This window comes from Pelobates fuscus, chromosome 6 (genome assembly GCF_036172605.1).
Source record: "Pelobates fuscus isolate aPelFus1 chromosome 6, aPelFus1.pri, whole genome shotgun sequence".
NCBI lineage: Eukaryota > Metazoa > Chordata > Amphibia > Anura > Pelobatidae > Pelobates > Pelobates fuscus.
In genome coordinates, this window is record NC_086322.1 from 180,933,662 (window position 1) to 180,950,552 (window position 16,891).

General features: G+C 42.7%; 1 protein-coding gene across 1 annotated transcript in view; it reads right to left on the reverse strand.

The window, feature by feature from the left end:
* Positions 1–16,891, reverse strand: part of DCHS2 (dachsous cadherin-related 2) — a 352,630-nt gene that overhangs the window by 129,758 nt on the left and 205,981 nt on the right. Inside the window, exon 2 of the mRNA XM_063458543.1 lies at positions 6,938–7,129. Coding sequence (XP_063314613.1) covers positions 6,938–7,129 — 192 coding nt within the window. The remainder of the gene's footprint in view (positions 1–6,937; positions 7,130–16,891) is intronic.

Genomic DNA, 16,891 nt, shown 5'->3' on the forward strand with positions numbered 1-16,891 from the left:
GCGAATAGATGATATCTTTGAGACTTTTGGCTCTGCTTTACAGAGCAGTGGATGGGCTCATCCCTGCCTCCACAACACTCCTTGCCTAAAGATGGTTGTGTGGAAGTCCCTACCATACTACAGATGACTGAAGCACTGGGCAACCGTGAGGAAACGCAATGGTCCCTCTCAGTAGAGGCTGAAGATCACACTGTCCTACATGGCGTTTCTGCACCTGTGCTGGAGCAGGATATCCACAATTAAAAGGCATGGGACTTTACATCTGACCTTTACTCACCATTCATCTGTTTCGATGGCACTGCTGAGTCAGTGTGGCCCAGAGGATTGCAGCGTAAAAATATAACTCCTGCATTTCTGGATATTGTCCTGATTCTGATTGTGAAGGACTCTCGCACACTGTTCCAGCACCTCTGGAATAGAGCAGGCATCGACTGATTTCAAGCTATACAGGGGGGCTCTCAAGCTTTGTCTCTTAAGTGTCTTGGGGATAACTCTGGTACTCACTCCACTATTGCAAATATCTATTGACATAGTCTACCTGAGCATGTTTCTTCCATCTAAAAATTTGGATAATCTATCAAATGCCATGATGCTGTTTATTCTACATTGTATTCTTTGTCATGTTTATGCTGTTGTGGCTTCACATGCTTGTTTGTAACACATAAAAATAAAGATTGACACAAAAAAAATACATTTGCATAGCCTACAGAGCATGGCAATTTTAGCCCCTGCTGAACTGAGCAAATGTTAAACAGATAGAGATAGTGTTCACAGAACTATCAAATTACAATACACAGTGTGTGACATTAATACATTTAGCTAACTGAATTTAAAAACATTTATCCAACAGGTAATCAGGTTTAACATGTAGTAAGTTACACAATGGAATTTATTATGGGATTTATTCATTATAATATGAATTACAGAGAGCTGAAATCTAAACAGCAACACATGGCTAAAATAACCAAGCTGTGGCTATGTCTGCTTTGGAGAATTGTTCCAAATCCGCTACTTTAGCCTACTTTTGGAATTTGTAGGTAGTTTAGTGAAGAAACCCTAATGTTTGTGATATTTCTAAACAGTATGAACAGGTGAAGTTGTCTTCTTCATCACTGAGAATGTGAAGCTCATTGCACCCTCCTCCTCATTACTAAAGAAATAACGTCTCCCATTGTTGCTAGTGTCAACTTCCGTCCCTATACTATGTTTAATGAAGAAGGCACTCAAAGGCTTTAAGAATAAACACAATAACTTTTATTTAATACAGAAATGTAATACCATGCAGTCAACGTTTGGGTCTCATTAGCAGATTTATCATGGCACATCAAGGTATTCTTTTACATGTCTGCTTAAAATACAGCAGTTTTTCAAGTCCTATGTCCAATTTTAAGTTTTCTTTCCCTATGTATATCTGCTCAATACAAAATGTGGCTGGTATAAACATTTTCCAAAATTGATTTGTATTGCCAGTCTGGCCCTTGTTAAGCAATGTGGCCATAGGCATGTGGCAGTAGGCATTGTCAATGCCTTGAACTGCAAAACCACTGCTGTGCTGGTTTAGGAAAAATATTTGACACAGGCATTGAGGAGCAGAGCAAACAAAAAAAATGTGGTAGGGTTAGGGTGTCTTGTTTCATGCTGATGACATGCATGCCTACCCAAAGTGGGCATGTCAGTTTAATGTCCTTCCAGACAGCCAATGTGCAAAACACCTAAAGTGCTAACTCACAGGGAAAATGGCAAAATAAAATGTAGTAAAAGTATATACATTTATTGACGTGGTTGTGGTTGCTTGAGAGGACTTATCTCTAGTGTCCCCATAAGTGAAACACCAGTGGACAAAGTGGAGCAGGTTTGAAACAGGGTGTTGTATTTTTGCAGAAGGCTGTCTGTGATGTTGTATGTGGGGGGGCATACTGTAATGTTTTGTGTGTAGAGTTTTGTGTTGCTTCATGTCTAAAGGGAAGACTGCTTGTGGTGTTTCTGGTAGGAAGGCCATTTGTAGTGTTGCACGTGTGTACCAGTGTTAATTTTGGCGGCAAATTTCAATTTAGTTTTAGTCATAGTCTTTTCACTAAAAAGCCATTTTAGTTTTAGTCATATTTTAGTCATCTGTTTTAGTTTTAGTCTAGTTTAATTGACTAAATATCCAGTAGATTTTAGCCGACACAACTAAAAGCTAATGGGTTTAGTTAAAGCCTTTATCTGTCTCTTCTGCCCCTTCCCAGCCCCTCCGTGGCTCTTTGTGTCCCCCCAGCCCCTCTTGGTGTCTCTCTCCCAAACAATGTCTGTCTCTCACACAGCCCCTCTGTGTCTCTTTGTGTCCCCGCAACCCCTCTGGGTGTCTCCCCCAGGTCCCTGCCTGTCTCTTTTGTTCCTTCCCCAGCCTCTCTGTGGCTCTTTGCCCTCCCCCCCCCCACCTTGTTGTGTATCTCTTTCTCTTCATAGCCCCATTTGTGTGTCTCATCTCCCTACCCCCCAGCACTTTGTTCTTAGGAGTAACACCAGTGGACTGCACCCTAAAGAAAATGTAGAAGTAATTTGATACCTTAAAGACCTATGTAAAGAGTTCACTGTGATCTCCCCACTCAACTATGGAAAGGCAGAGTGCCCCTGTAATGATATTGATGTTACAAAGTGTTGGAGTTCAGTAGCCAGATCAGCAATGTTTTCTGCCAGAGGTAGCCACTCGTTACCCAGGTGGTTGAGCCCCTGAGCCTTGAGTGGCCTTCTGGTCTTAAGCAGAGATGGGAGACTGGAACAGAGAGATGATAATCGTAGTGAGGCAAGCCGAGGTCAGTGGGAAGGAGAAGCAGCAAAGTCAAAACGGTCCAAAATCAGCAACAGGTAGGAGAAACAGGAACAAGCTTGATTAGAGAGTACAGGAACCACAATAATCTGGCAAAGGTACAGAGACAGGAAGTGGCTTTTATAGGCCAAGAACCAGACACATGACCAGACACAGCTGAAGAGACTTGTCAGTGATACCAATGCTTATAGAGTCAAGGTTACCAGATCTCAGGTACATTTGCAAAAGGCAGGTTGGTGTAGTGGTAAGGAAGAGGTTTAGCAGCATGTAAACCAGGGTTCGAAACCCAGCAGAGTCAGTTCCTCACAGCCCCTTTTAGGATTTATTGCTGGTAGCACGGTCCTTTAATCTACCCAGGTGGCTCATGGCTGTTGCAGATCATTAGCGATACAGGCCCACTGCCATATTCCACTTGCAACTGAAAGCTAGTGGTCCCCGTGGATGGAAGACATTGCACTCCATTTCATGCTTACTAAAACCTCTCATGTAAGGCTTATACAGTATCTCACAAAAGTGAGCACACCCCTCACATTTTTGTAAATATTGTATTATATCTTTTCATGTGACAACACTGAAGAAATTACACTCTGCTACAATGTAAAGTAGTAAGTGTACAGCCTGTGTAACAGTGTAAATTTGCTGTCCCCTCAAAATAACTCAACACACAACCATAAATGTCTAAACCGTTGGAAACAAAGTGAGTACACCCCTAAGTAGAAATGTCCAAATTGGGCCCAAAGTGTCAATATTGTTTGTGGCCACCATTATTTTCCAGCACTGCCTTAACCCTCATGGGCATGTAGTTCACCAGAGTCATTTTCCACTCCTCCATGATGACATCACAAAGCTGGTGGATGTTAGAGACCTTGTGCTCCCCCACCTTCCATTTGAGGTTGTTTCACGGATGCTCAATAGGGTTTAGGTCTAGAGACATGCTTGGCCTATCCATCACCTTTACCTTCAGCTTCTTTAGCAAGGCAGTGGTTGTCTTGGAGGTGTGTTTGGGGTCGCTATCATGTTGGAATACTGCCCTGTGGCCCAGTCTGCAAAGGGAGGGGATCATGCTCTGCTTCAGTATGTCACAGTACATGTTGGCATTTATGGTTCCCTCAATGAACTGTAGCTCCCCTGTGCTGGCAGCACTCATGCAGGCCCAGACCGTGACACTCCTATCACCATGCTTGACTGTACACTAGTCTTTGTACTCCTCACCCAGTTGCTGCCACACACGCTTGACACCATCCGAACCAAATAAGTTTATCTTGGTCTCATCGGACCACAGGATATGGTTCCAGTAATCCATGTCCGTAGTCTGCTTGTCTTCAGCAAACAGTTTGCGAGCTTTCTTGTGCATCATCTTTAGAATAGGCTTCCTTCTGGGATGACAGCCATGCAGACCAATTTGATGCAGTGTGTGGTGTATGGTCTGAGCACTGACAGGCTGACCCCCCACCCCTTCAACCTTTGCAGCAATGCTGACAGCACTCACACGTCTATTTCCACTGGATATGACAATGAGCATGTGCACTCAACTTCTTTGGTCGACGATGGCAAGGCCTGTTCTGAGTGGAACCTGTCCTGTGAAACCACTATATGGTCTATGGCCTAGGCCATCTTTATGTGGAGCAACATTTCTTTTTTTCATCTACTCAGAGAGTTATTTGCCATGAGGTGCCATGTTGAACTTCCAGTGACCAGTATGAGAGAGTGTGAGAGCGATAACATAAAATTTAACACAATTGCTCCCCATTCACACCTGAGACCTTGTATCACTAACGAGTCACATGACACCAGGGAGGCAAAATGGCTAATTGCGCCCAATTTGGACATTTCCACTTAGGGGAGTACTCACTTTTGTTGCCAATGGTTTAGACATAAATGTCTGTGTGTTGAGTTATTTTGAGGGGACAGCAAATTTACACTGTTACGCAGGCTGTACACTTACTATTTTACATTGTAGCAGAGTGTAATTTTTTCAGTGTTGTCACATGAAAAGACAAAATATTTACAAAAATGTGAGGGGTGTACTCACTTTTGTGAGATACTGTATGTGTTATCAGGATTTGTGATAGGAGACCGGGGTCCTTCTTATACCAGGTCTAATACAATTAAATGAATAGAGAGACATATTCAATTTTCAATATAGGTCACTGGCTAGGTGTCTTCTAAAAATAAACGGAACAGCAACAAATGAAACAGAAAGGACAGTTTTCACAAGACACTGCATTTTCTGTGCTGAGGTAAACACTATTTCCAAGACACAGTATCTTAAAATAGAATTTGATTACCTTAGCTGTGTATTAAAACATCTGTCTCTAACTGGTACATAGTTCATAGTGGCAATAGCAATATTATTATCAGCGCAAGTAAGGCAGTAAATGTTTTCACAGCTATTTGCTGTTTCCTGACAAACACCTAATCTGTAAACATTGCAATGACCCATCTAGATGATGAGTAATACCTTGACAACAAAACAATAATGCAACCAAGTGTTGAAGAGTTTCATAGATAAGGCATTGGTATGGTGTGTAGATCATTCTCAAGCTCACCACTTCAAGCTCGTATTATTTGATTATATTTATTCTATGTTGCTATACTGCATTAGTTACTCAATAGTGTTTACTAGCTACTGCAGGATTGGTTGCATTGTTGAAATAAATAACTATTTTTATTTGGTGGCTAGGCATATATAGTGTGGTATGTAACAGACAGCACTGTTGGGTGGCAATGCTGAAGTGCTTCATATCTACCCTTTCAATTTCCTCTAAATGGAGTTATAAGAAGAGGATGTAGAAGTTGTATGCCTCTGTTGAGGTACATGTGACATTCCTGAGGAGATGTGTTGCAAACTGATGCCCAAGAGAAAGAAAAGTACTGTGGCAGCCAAAGGGAAATGCTTCTCAAATTGTACAGTTTGCATAGATGCAAATGGGACAGCAGCCATCTATGAAAATTAAACATTCTATGGTTGAACAGCCAGAAGGAACCCAACACCTAGCAGATCAAATGTTTGCATGTCCAGAAAGAAGACCCATAACAGAATTAGTGGCACCAAATGCTCAAAGTCAAATATTGTCCAAACATGGATCAAATTTGAATTGTAAAATACTGTTCTATTCCATTGGAATGTTGTTGAGTCACGGTGACCTGAAGTGCAAGCGGAATTAGCTTAATTAAAAAAGTATATATTTTGCAGTACAGTTATATGCTCAGCCAAACTGCTGCACCAGTGAAATTCTGTTAAATTGAGTCTTGTGACTGCTAGTGAAGCACTTACTGGAGAGTAAAGACATGCTTATGCACACACAGGCATCTGCCATGCAATATGAGTGCATGTGCACTCGGGGATGCCTTTGTAAGTGCCATACATATGTAGTGAAATTAATTAGCTTGGTATGAACTAACTGAACCATGACAACAAGAAATATAATGTAATTTAAAAAGTAAACAACTAAAAATTAAGCTAAATTAAAATGTCATAACTCAATAGTCATCATTTAGTGAGCTATCAGGTTATACAAAAAGTTAGTTTTTTCTTTAATCATCATTACATTTAACCCCTTAAGGACCAAACTTCTGGAATAAAAGGGAATCATGACATGTCACACATGTCATGTGTCCTTAAGGGGTTAAAGATTACAAAGGACTATATTTCCTGACCTCTCTATAGACAATATGTTAATGTTTTCCATATTTCCCAGGACTGCCGGTTTAGCCCCGGGGCAAACTTCCATATAAAATATGTAAATGAAATTATTTGTATTTGTTCGGCAATCTCTAGTTTACATATTACCTTGCAATGTGTAGAAACAGTATTAATCTAAATTTATGTAAAAAAAAAGTTTAAATTCACAGTTTAAATTTGTGTTTCTCTTTGTATTGATTTGCAAGGAGAAAATGTGATAATGAGAGGAAATTCTGGAAACTAATTTATACACAGCTACAGAACTCACATTGTATCAATTCTCTTTATAATATGTTGTTGTTATTTCCTGAACTTGAATTAGCATAGTTCAGGCATGAGTGTATATTGCCTACTCTATCACTGGAATCCTTCCCCACTCCTGAGTGTTTTGAAGCCAAGATTCAATTATTTGGGACAAGATGCAATTCAATTTAGAAACATACCTCATCCTGTGCTTTAACCAGAAGGTCGTAGCTGCCAGCCTCACCTTCTCTGTTAATATCTTGGCCCACACAGATTTGCCCAGTCTCTCGATCAATACTAAATTTCTGGGATTCCTTGGAGTCGTGAAAGCCATCATAAACAGAATAGCGAATGTGGCCAAACAAGCCAGAATCTGCATCAATAGCTTTGACCTGCAAAGGAACATAAATAAATATTAAATGTAGCCTTGTGATCCTCTAAGTAATTTGGTAATGAATCATATTAATATTTTTACACTAACCTTTGAATTTCTTCAATAGTTTATTGAATAAATTCCATATATTTGTATATGTGATTTGGAATAGATAAGGTCAAAGTATCAGTAGGTCAAAGTATCAAACAGCACAGCAGTTTATCGATTTCCTGTTAACCCCAATCTAAATGCTACAGGGTAACATCTACAGAATTTGCTAAAAGTATGTACGTTTACAATTCAAATAAGCCAACTTGATGTATACAAAAATAATTTAACATCTATTCAATTAAGAGCACTGTTGTTGGTTGATTAGTAGTAGTTTAATTTATTATCTGTACATGTAACATACACACACATTATATACATATAAACTGGGGAGGGCAGCCAATGTTTGTTTTAGGCAAGAAGAATAAATGGTCATTTTATGTTCAACAATCCCACAGATGCCAGTGTGAATTCATATTCATGTTCAATTAAATATATTGTGTTGGAAGCAATTTTGCTAATTATGTTTACCAATAACCAAAACACCTACCCAGCTCGTTGAAAAATATATTATATTTTTGCAATAAACTCACATTCATTTAATTTTCAGTATAAAACTAGAGATCTGGAGGGTTGTCCAGTATGATTGCACTTTTTAACTCAGTTGAAACATTTCCTTCCAGCTTGGTTCAGGCGATGAATAATTAAAAAAATATAGAAATAATCCTCAGAACCTGCTAACTTAAGAGAGACCCCTATGATATAATGAATTGGGAAGTATGAATAAGAGTATAATTAGAAATTTTGGAGTTCAGAGAAATATTGCTGTTTAGAACGCATGTAATCGGCTTCAAATAATGCATTTAGGTTTTTCCCATTCCAAGTATTGCTGCAATTGCAGCCTTTAATAAAAAGATCGCAAATTATTCACAGAATATTTTTTTTGACGAATCAGGATTGGTGATGCATATGCATGGAACTTCAGCAGGATAAAAAAAAGTCACCATTCAAACAGACAAAATATCATCTACCTTTTTTTTTTCTATACTCAGTTTACTGCATGTCAATGTGTTTCTAATCCCTTACTGACAGCACCAGGGACCTTGTGGCAATTCAAAAATATATAACGATATTTTAATAAATGAATAGCACAAGATACAAATGTATCTTAAAGTAGATTAAAGTAAAGTAACATGAGCTTTAAATATGCCATATGGGAGAATGCTTGGCACACATGCAGTTTCATAGCAAAGGTGGAGAAACTACAAAATGCAGCTGGTCAAGTTCTCAAATGATTCATTGGAAAATGTGTAGATATATTTCAAAGTCGCATGTGAAAGAAAACAGATTAAACAATTGCGTTGTACTTGGTTTAAATATAAGCAAGGGCGTACCTTGAGCATTTGGCACCCGGGCGGATCTTATATTTGACACCCCTCTTCACCTTCCGCCCCCAATTTTAAAATGTAAAAGAAAACAACACATTTTAAAAAATAACTTTATTGGGGGCGTGGCCTGACTGCACATGTGAGCGGACGTGCAGAAACGGAGCTCTCCCGGTCCGCGGCAATAAATCGACTTTACAAGCCTGTTAAACCCTGAAAACGGACGGACAGAAACACCCAGATAGCGGTGAACACCCAGCACAGATGGCGTCGAAAAAATTTAAGCAAAAAACCCTAAATTTGCACCTGGAACGGCCCCAAACCGCGGAGCCGAAAATCCAAGATGGCGCCGACGATCGGCACTCTCCTATCCACAGCTCTGAATCAGGAGAATATCAAACTGCACCTGACAGCCCAGCTACAAACGCCTCAATCAGGCTAATCATGCAGGAACTGCAATCTTCATTCAAAGCTGACATCCAAAAAATGACTGCAGACATCAAAGCTGACATCCACAGCATAGGAGAACGCACTGCCTCCTTAGAGGACAAGTCAGAAGAATTAGTGGATGCCCACAACGTGTTGGCTGAGGCCTACACTGAACTTGAACGCAAGCTTAAGTTTCTGGAAGACAAGATGGCCGACCAAGAGGATAGAAGCAGGCGGAATAACATCCGTATAAGGGGTATACCTGAGACCATAACGCAACAGGACCTACCCAGGTATGTTAAAGACCTGTTTAAAATCCTGATCCCATCATTGTCGGAGTTTGACCTCATACTCGACAGAACTCACAGACTCCCCAAGCCTAAGCATCTCCCACCTGAAACTGCAAGAGACACAATCACTAGAGTGCACCATTTCACTGTCAAAGACAGGATCATGCAGACCTCTAGGACCGCGAACAAGTGGCCAGAACAGTACAGAGATATCAAACTATTTACAGATCTCTCTGCGGCGACTATGACCAAAAGACGCACGTTTGCACCAATAACCGAAGCACTAAGAAGCGCAAATATCCCTTACAAATGGGGCTTCCCCACAAAACTGCTCGTTAAAAGGAATGGCATCGACAGACCCATCATGACCCCTGAGGACGGCAAAAAGGCGCTACAAGACTGGGACGTACCCTTCGTAACCACCAGCCCTAAGAAGAAACCTGCCCCGGCCCAAACACCTAAGACACTGCAGAAGGACTGGTCGCGAGTGTCTAGAGCCTCCCAAGCACGCACAGACCCAGGAGAGGCACCGACCTGAGAATATATGACCACTGCCAGGTCACCCTTTCTTAAAGACTTTGAATACAGGTTATACCGTTCATATGTTATGTTTATGTTATAATATGTCCACCGATCACCCTACCAGGGTTTGACTACAGGCCATAAGCCTAGCCGCTCCGGGTGAGTAACACCCGGCTGCACCATGCTCTATGTTATGATATTATAGATCTCACACGCACCGAGACCTTAGTGTTACACCTCGTGTGGTACACCCCCAAGGCCTTAGTAGCCTTTCGTCTCCGTTGCCTTAGGCAACCACATGTCACCAGAATGTGACTTTCGGAATTATGTATATAGTTTAATCCCCTGTTCTGCTTCCCAACCCTATCCCACCCCCCCGATGAGAGTACCGTGCAAACTCAATCTACTTCATGCACAATATTACAAACCGCCTATACCTATCAAGGCTACACAACACGAGAATACCCCCCAGCATGGCCTAAACGAGAAATTGACAGACTGGGCTGCATTTCACGAACCACTGGCGCAGCACGCCACGCACTGGTTAAATGGTAATTAAAATAATGTCCCTCAATGCTAAAGGGCTTAACTCCCCTAATAAACGGCGTCTGGCCATTCAAGAGGCAAGGAGAAGTGGAGCCCAAGTGGCATTTTTCCAAGAAACCCATTTTAAATGGGGCTCTAGACCCAAATTTACCTCCAAGTGGTACCCGCACGATTTTCACTCATGCTACTCGACCAAAAAAAGGGGGGTCTCCATTGTAATTGGCAAAGATGTGGTGTTTTCCTTAGTTAGAAAGATTAGTGATAAGAAGGGCCGTTATCTCATTATCCAATGTATGCTGAACAATGCTCCATATACTCTCGTTAATGTGTATAGTCCTAATGATAACCAAAATGAATTTTTGCTGAGGATTTTAGCGTTAACTGATATGTACAAACATGGGGAGGTGATCATTGGAGGCGACACAAATTTTTTATTAGATAGTACCCTGGACTCCTCCTCGACAGCCCAAGTCAAAAGTTGCACACTCAAAAATAGGCACACACTTACAACAAAGATATGTTCTACACTAGCCGCAGCACGCATAGTAGACCCGTGGCGCATTTTACACCCAACTGATATAGACCACACTTGCTACACGGCAGCCCACAACAGTTATTCCCGGATAGACAGATTCCTTATTCCTTCCGTATCAATGGCCCGAATAGAAGGAGCCAAAATTGGAGTAATGACATGATCAGATCATGCCCCCATCGCACTCAGCATCAACGAGACATTCTCCAACAGGGGCTCAGGCTCCTGGAGGCTCAATGAATCTCTCTTAACAGACCCATCAGTAGTGTCCCAAATAACACAAGATCTACAACACTATATCACTGAAAACAACACTTGTGAATCCTCAATTGAAAATATCTGGTTAGCGCATAAGGCGGTCATCAGAGGCAGCTTCATAAAACATGCTAGCCATGCCAAAAAACGGAGAACGGCTGAATACAACACCCTCTTAGAAAATATCCGCAATCTAACTCACCATAACAAAAGGGACCCAAACCCCACCACAAAATCAGAACTCCTGACCCTTCATAACAAGCTAAACACCCTCGAATTGGCAAAAACGACATACACACTTAGGAAGCTTAAACACAATTTTTTTATGAGTGGCAACAAAGCTGGGGCTATTTTGGCGTCGCAGCTAAAGAAAAGAACGGTCGCCTCCAGGATCGCCTTCCTCCACGATTCAAAGGGTGTGAAAGTGACGAACCCCCAAACTATCGTAGACCAGTTCGCCAAATACTATGGCGACCTATATAACCTGAAAAATGACCCCAACGTCACTAAGCCGACACCAGATATAATAGACGGTTTTCTATCTTCACTCCACCTACCCAAACTGACAGAAGAAGACCTCATACCCTTAACACGACCCTTCTCCTTAGACGAACTCACGAAAGCAATTTCCCGACTCCCAGCACATAAATCGCCAGGCCCAGATGGCCTCACAAACGAATATTACAAGACATTTTCTCCTACCATAGCACCACTACTCCTCCAACTAGTCAATGAGTGCGCCACTAAAGGAGCGCTACCTGACGAAATGCTCCTGGCACACATCTCCACTCTCCCCAAACCCGGCAAACCCCCAACGCACTGCAAAAACTACCGACCCATCTCTCTCCTAAATGGAGACGCCAAATTGTATGCAAAACTGATCAGCAACCGGCTAGCCCCCCTCCTCCATAAAATAATTCATAATGACCAGTCGGGGTTCATCCAGAGTCGACAGGGCTCAGATAATACCAGAAAAATTCTAAATATGATCTCAACGTTAGAATCCAGGAAAGCACCAGGCCTCCTTCTCGCGTTAGACGCGGAGAAGGCCTTTGACCGCCTCAACTGGACCTACATGGCCAAAGTTCTAACACACTTTAACTTCCCGGCACCCGTTGTCACTAGCATTATGGCCCTATACCACCGCCCAGCAGCAAAAGTCTCACATGGTGGATTCCTATCCACTGCTTTTTCGATAACAAATGGTACCCGACAAGGTTGTCCTCTGTCACCCCTTCTGTACATACTCGCTCTAGAGCCCCTAGCCCAGAAGATCCGATCTCACCCCGAAATAATAGGTGTTGATATCCACAACAAAACATACAGCTTGGCCTTGTTCGCCGATGATATATTTATAGCACTGTCGGACCCAAACCGCTCCCTCACCCCCTTGTTAGACCTCCTACATCACTTTGGAGATATATCCTACTACCGCCTTAACCAAGATAAGACCCAAGCCTTACCAATAAACCTACCCAAACCCCTGCTATCCTCGCTCCAAACCTCCCACCAGTTTGATTGGAAGTCTACCTCGATCACGTACCTAGGAGTAAAAATAGCCACCTCAATTTCTACCACCTCACATTTGAATTATAAACCTTTACTGACGTCATGTAAGGTAGAAATGGGCAGGTGGAAACACACTAACATCTCATGGTTAGGGAGAATTAACACGTATAAGATGATGATCCTCCCACGTATCCTGTACATCTTTCGCATGATACCACTGGGGATTACCCCCCAATTTTGTAAAGCCCTACAAAAACTATGTGGCACCTACATATGGAACGGGAAGAAACCAAGGGTATCATTGAGGCTTCTCCAAACAGCACCACGACTGGGAGGGGTGGGTCTCCCCAACCTGCAATTATACCACAAAGCCGCGATACTTTCTGCAGGCGTGCTCTTACATGCACACCCAGGCATGCTACAATGGGTGGACATGGAGAGGGCACAATTCACAGATGCTTCCCTGATAGAATATCTGTGGACACCGAGGAAATTTAGGGCCAAACGCAATGACCTGTTCCCGACCACACAAATCACAATATCCACATGGGATACGTTTATGGACCAAGTGGGACACAGAGACAGACTGCACCCCAAATCCCCACTCTCCGTCTTACGGGCTATAGTGCCCAATATCCCCTTAAAAGTATGGACCACAGCAGGAATCACAACACTGTCACAGCTGTTAGACACTAATGGTACGATCCCATTTCCAATCCTTCAGCAACAGTGGCAACTCCCGAACAAGGCAATATTCTCCTATTTACAAATCAAAAGTGCACTACAAGCACACACGCTCCCACTTCATACCGCACCATCCACAACCAATATTACCCCTTCCATACTTCTGAGTAGGTGCTGGACGGCACCCACGAAACCCAAAACACTCACACTGTGCTACAAAGCTTGGCAAGAGCTCTACTCCACCACGTCATACCCCTACAAGACCCACTGGGAGACAGACTGTGAAACGACACTGACAGACCAAGACTGGCTTCGGGCCCTCAATGGCCTCTCCAAATGGACAAAGTGCTATACGCACATTGAAGCCCACAGAAAGCTCCTATACCGCTGGTACATGACCCCCCAGAGGCTCCACCGCATATACCCCAACACACCACACACTTGCTGGAGGTGCAATGACAAGGTGGGCACTCTGGAGCACCTGTGGTGGTCCTGTAGCGATATCCGGCCCCTTTGGACCGCAGTATCGACGACACTAGACCAACTGCAGATCCCCAAATTCCACCTGACAAAAACCTCCTGTCTCCTACTAATACTCCCTGACGACCTCTCCATCACACAAAAACAAATAACAGCCATCACTATATTGGCAGCAAGAAATCTGCTGACGCAAAACTGGAAATCTCAGATCTGCCCATCCTTGACCCAACTCCAGAATAGAATCTCCCAATATAAGACATACGAGAGAATGGCAATTATGTCCCCACAAAAGAAATTAGCGTTTGACACGAGATGGGGTCAATGGGAAGGGGTACCAAACGACACAAGTAGGATCTCTGGACTCGACTACCGTGTTGACATTAACACGAAGTCACAACCAACCATCTCCCCGGGTCCCCCAACATGCCCCAGGTAAACCAAGACATGCTACCCGAACAATTGTACTCATACAGCGCGTAGAATACTAGGCGCAAGGTTTTCTTAAGGTACTCTCAAGCCCCCCCCCCAACTAATCCATCATCTCCCGATATATCGCCCACCCTCCCCATCCTCCCCCCGACTCATGATTTAACTCTAGCTCGTTCATTACACGAAACGAAGACACGCAGGCACCGAACCGTGACCTAACCACGTGAACAATAGATTCGCTAATCTGTATTGCATCAATGTGGTAACTACCTTTAAGTGTCAACCTCTGTTCCAACGACAATGTTAATATGATCATACGAGAACTGTAAATCAATGTAACCCCCTGTTTACCCTCCCCTTCTTCATTCTGTATCCCGCATCATACTTGCTAAAAAAAATAATAAAATATAAATTTGAAAAAAAAAAAAAAAAAAATTATAACTTTATTTGAGTATGTGGTGTGTTTTTATGTAGTGTTGATATTTGGATGCAGGGGTGTATTTCTGTGTAGTGTTGGTGAAATGCTGAGATGTATGCACATATACACATATACTTAAATATACACACACTGGCACACATGCAGATACATAGACACTCAGATGCACACACTGGCACATACAGATACACAGACACATAGGTATACACATGTAGATACATAGAAACACGGTCATGCAGTGATGCAGACAAACACTGACACACATACAGATAGAGACACACAGATACAAACACACATATAGATGCAAACACACACACTGACACACATGTACAGAGACACATTAGCACAGACACACATACAGATACACACATACACATACACTGACACACAGATAGTGTGCATAGTGTGTATGATGTGTGTGTGTGTATAGTGTGTGTGTATAGTGTGTATGCAGTGTGTGTGTGTAGTGTGTATGGAGTGTGTGTATAGTGTGTATGCAGTGTGTGTGTGTATAGTGTGTATGCTGTGTGTATATAGTGTGTATGCAGTGTGTGTTTAGTGTATGCAGTGTATGCAGTATGTGTGTTTGTATAGTGTGTTTGCGGTGTGTGTGTGTATGCAGTGTGTGTGTGTAGTGTGTATGCAGTGTGTGTGTGTGTGCATAGTGTGTATGCAGTGTGTGTATAGTGTGTATGCAATGTGTGTGTGTGTATCATGAGTGTATAGTGAGCAGTGTGTATTGTTTGTGTGTCCCCTCCCTGACTCTTACCTGTGTCCAGGGAGGGAAGACAGACTACATTCCCTGGTGGTCCGGTGGCAAAGTATGGTTGCCCAGTGAAGAAGGGCCCAGGAGTCTCCACATCCAGCAGCAGTATGTCCTCTGTTCTCACGATCCGCAAGAGCGTTGCAGTGGGTTGCCATGGCAACGCTCCGGCATCCATTGCGTGTGCATCGCGCGGCAACGCTCTCGCCGATCGCAAGAACAGAGGACATGCTGCTGCCGGATGGGAAGCAAACATGGTGACTCCTGCAAGCTGCCTGAAATTGCTCCCCGGGCAACCCCTAGTGAGTGGCACCCGGGGCACCCTCCGCACGCCCCACTGCTGCTGCTGGATGTGGAGACTCCTGGGCCCCTCTTCACTGGGCAACCATACTGCACCACCGGACAACCAGGGAATGTAGTGTTTCCCCCTCCCACACACACACACTGCATACAGTCTATGCACACACACACTACATACACACTATACACACACACACACTATATGCACACACAGTGTATACACAATATGCACACAGACACACACATTGCATACACACTATACACACACACTCCATACACACTATACACACACTATATGCACACACACTGCATACACACTATGCACACAGACACACACACACACTGCATACACACTATACACACACACTGCATACACTACAAACACACATTGCATACACTACACACACAATGCATACACTACACACACTGCATACACTATACACTACACACACACACACTGCATACACTATACACACAAACTGCATACACACAAACTGCATATACTATACACACACATTGCATACAGTACACAAACACATACACTACACAAACACACTGCACACAATAAACACACACACTTATACCTGTGTGTCTGTGTATCCGTATGTGTGTCTGTATATGTATATGTGTATCTGTATGTGTGTCTGTGTATATGTGTGCCTGTTTTTGTATCTGTGTGTCAGTGTATCTGTATGTGTGTATCTGTATGTGTGTCTGTACATACACTGCATACACACTATACACACACACACTACATACACACACATCATACACACTATGCACACACACTGCATACACACTATACACACACACTGCATACAATAAACACACATACTTAAACCTGCATGTCTGTATATCTGTATGTGTGTCTGTATATGTATATGTGTATCTGTATGTGTGTGTGTATATATGTGTGTCTGTGTCTGTATCTGTGTGTCAGTTTATCTGTATGTGTGTATCTTCATGTCTGTGCTAATGTGTCTCTGTACATGTGTGTCAATATGTGTGTTTGCATCTGTGTGTCTCTATCTGTATGTGTATCCTATGTGTCTCTGTACATGTATGTCAGTGTGTGTCTGTAAGTGTATGTGTTTGTATCTATATGTGTGTTTGTATATGTGTGTCTCTATCTGTATGCGTGTCAGTGTTTGTCTGTATCTCTGCATGACTGTG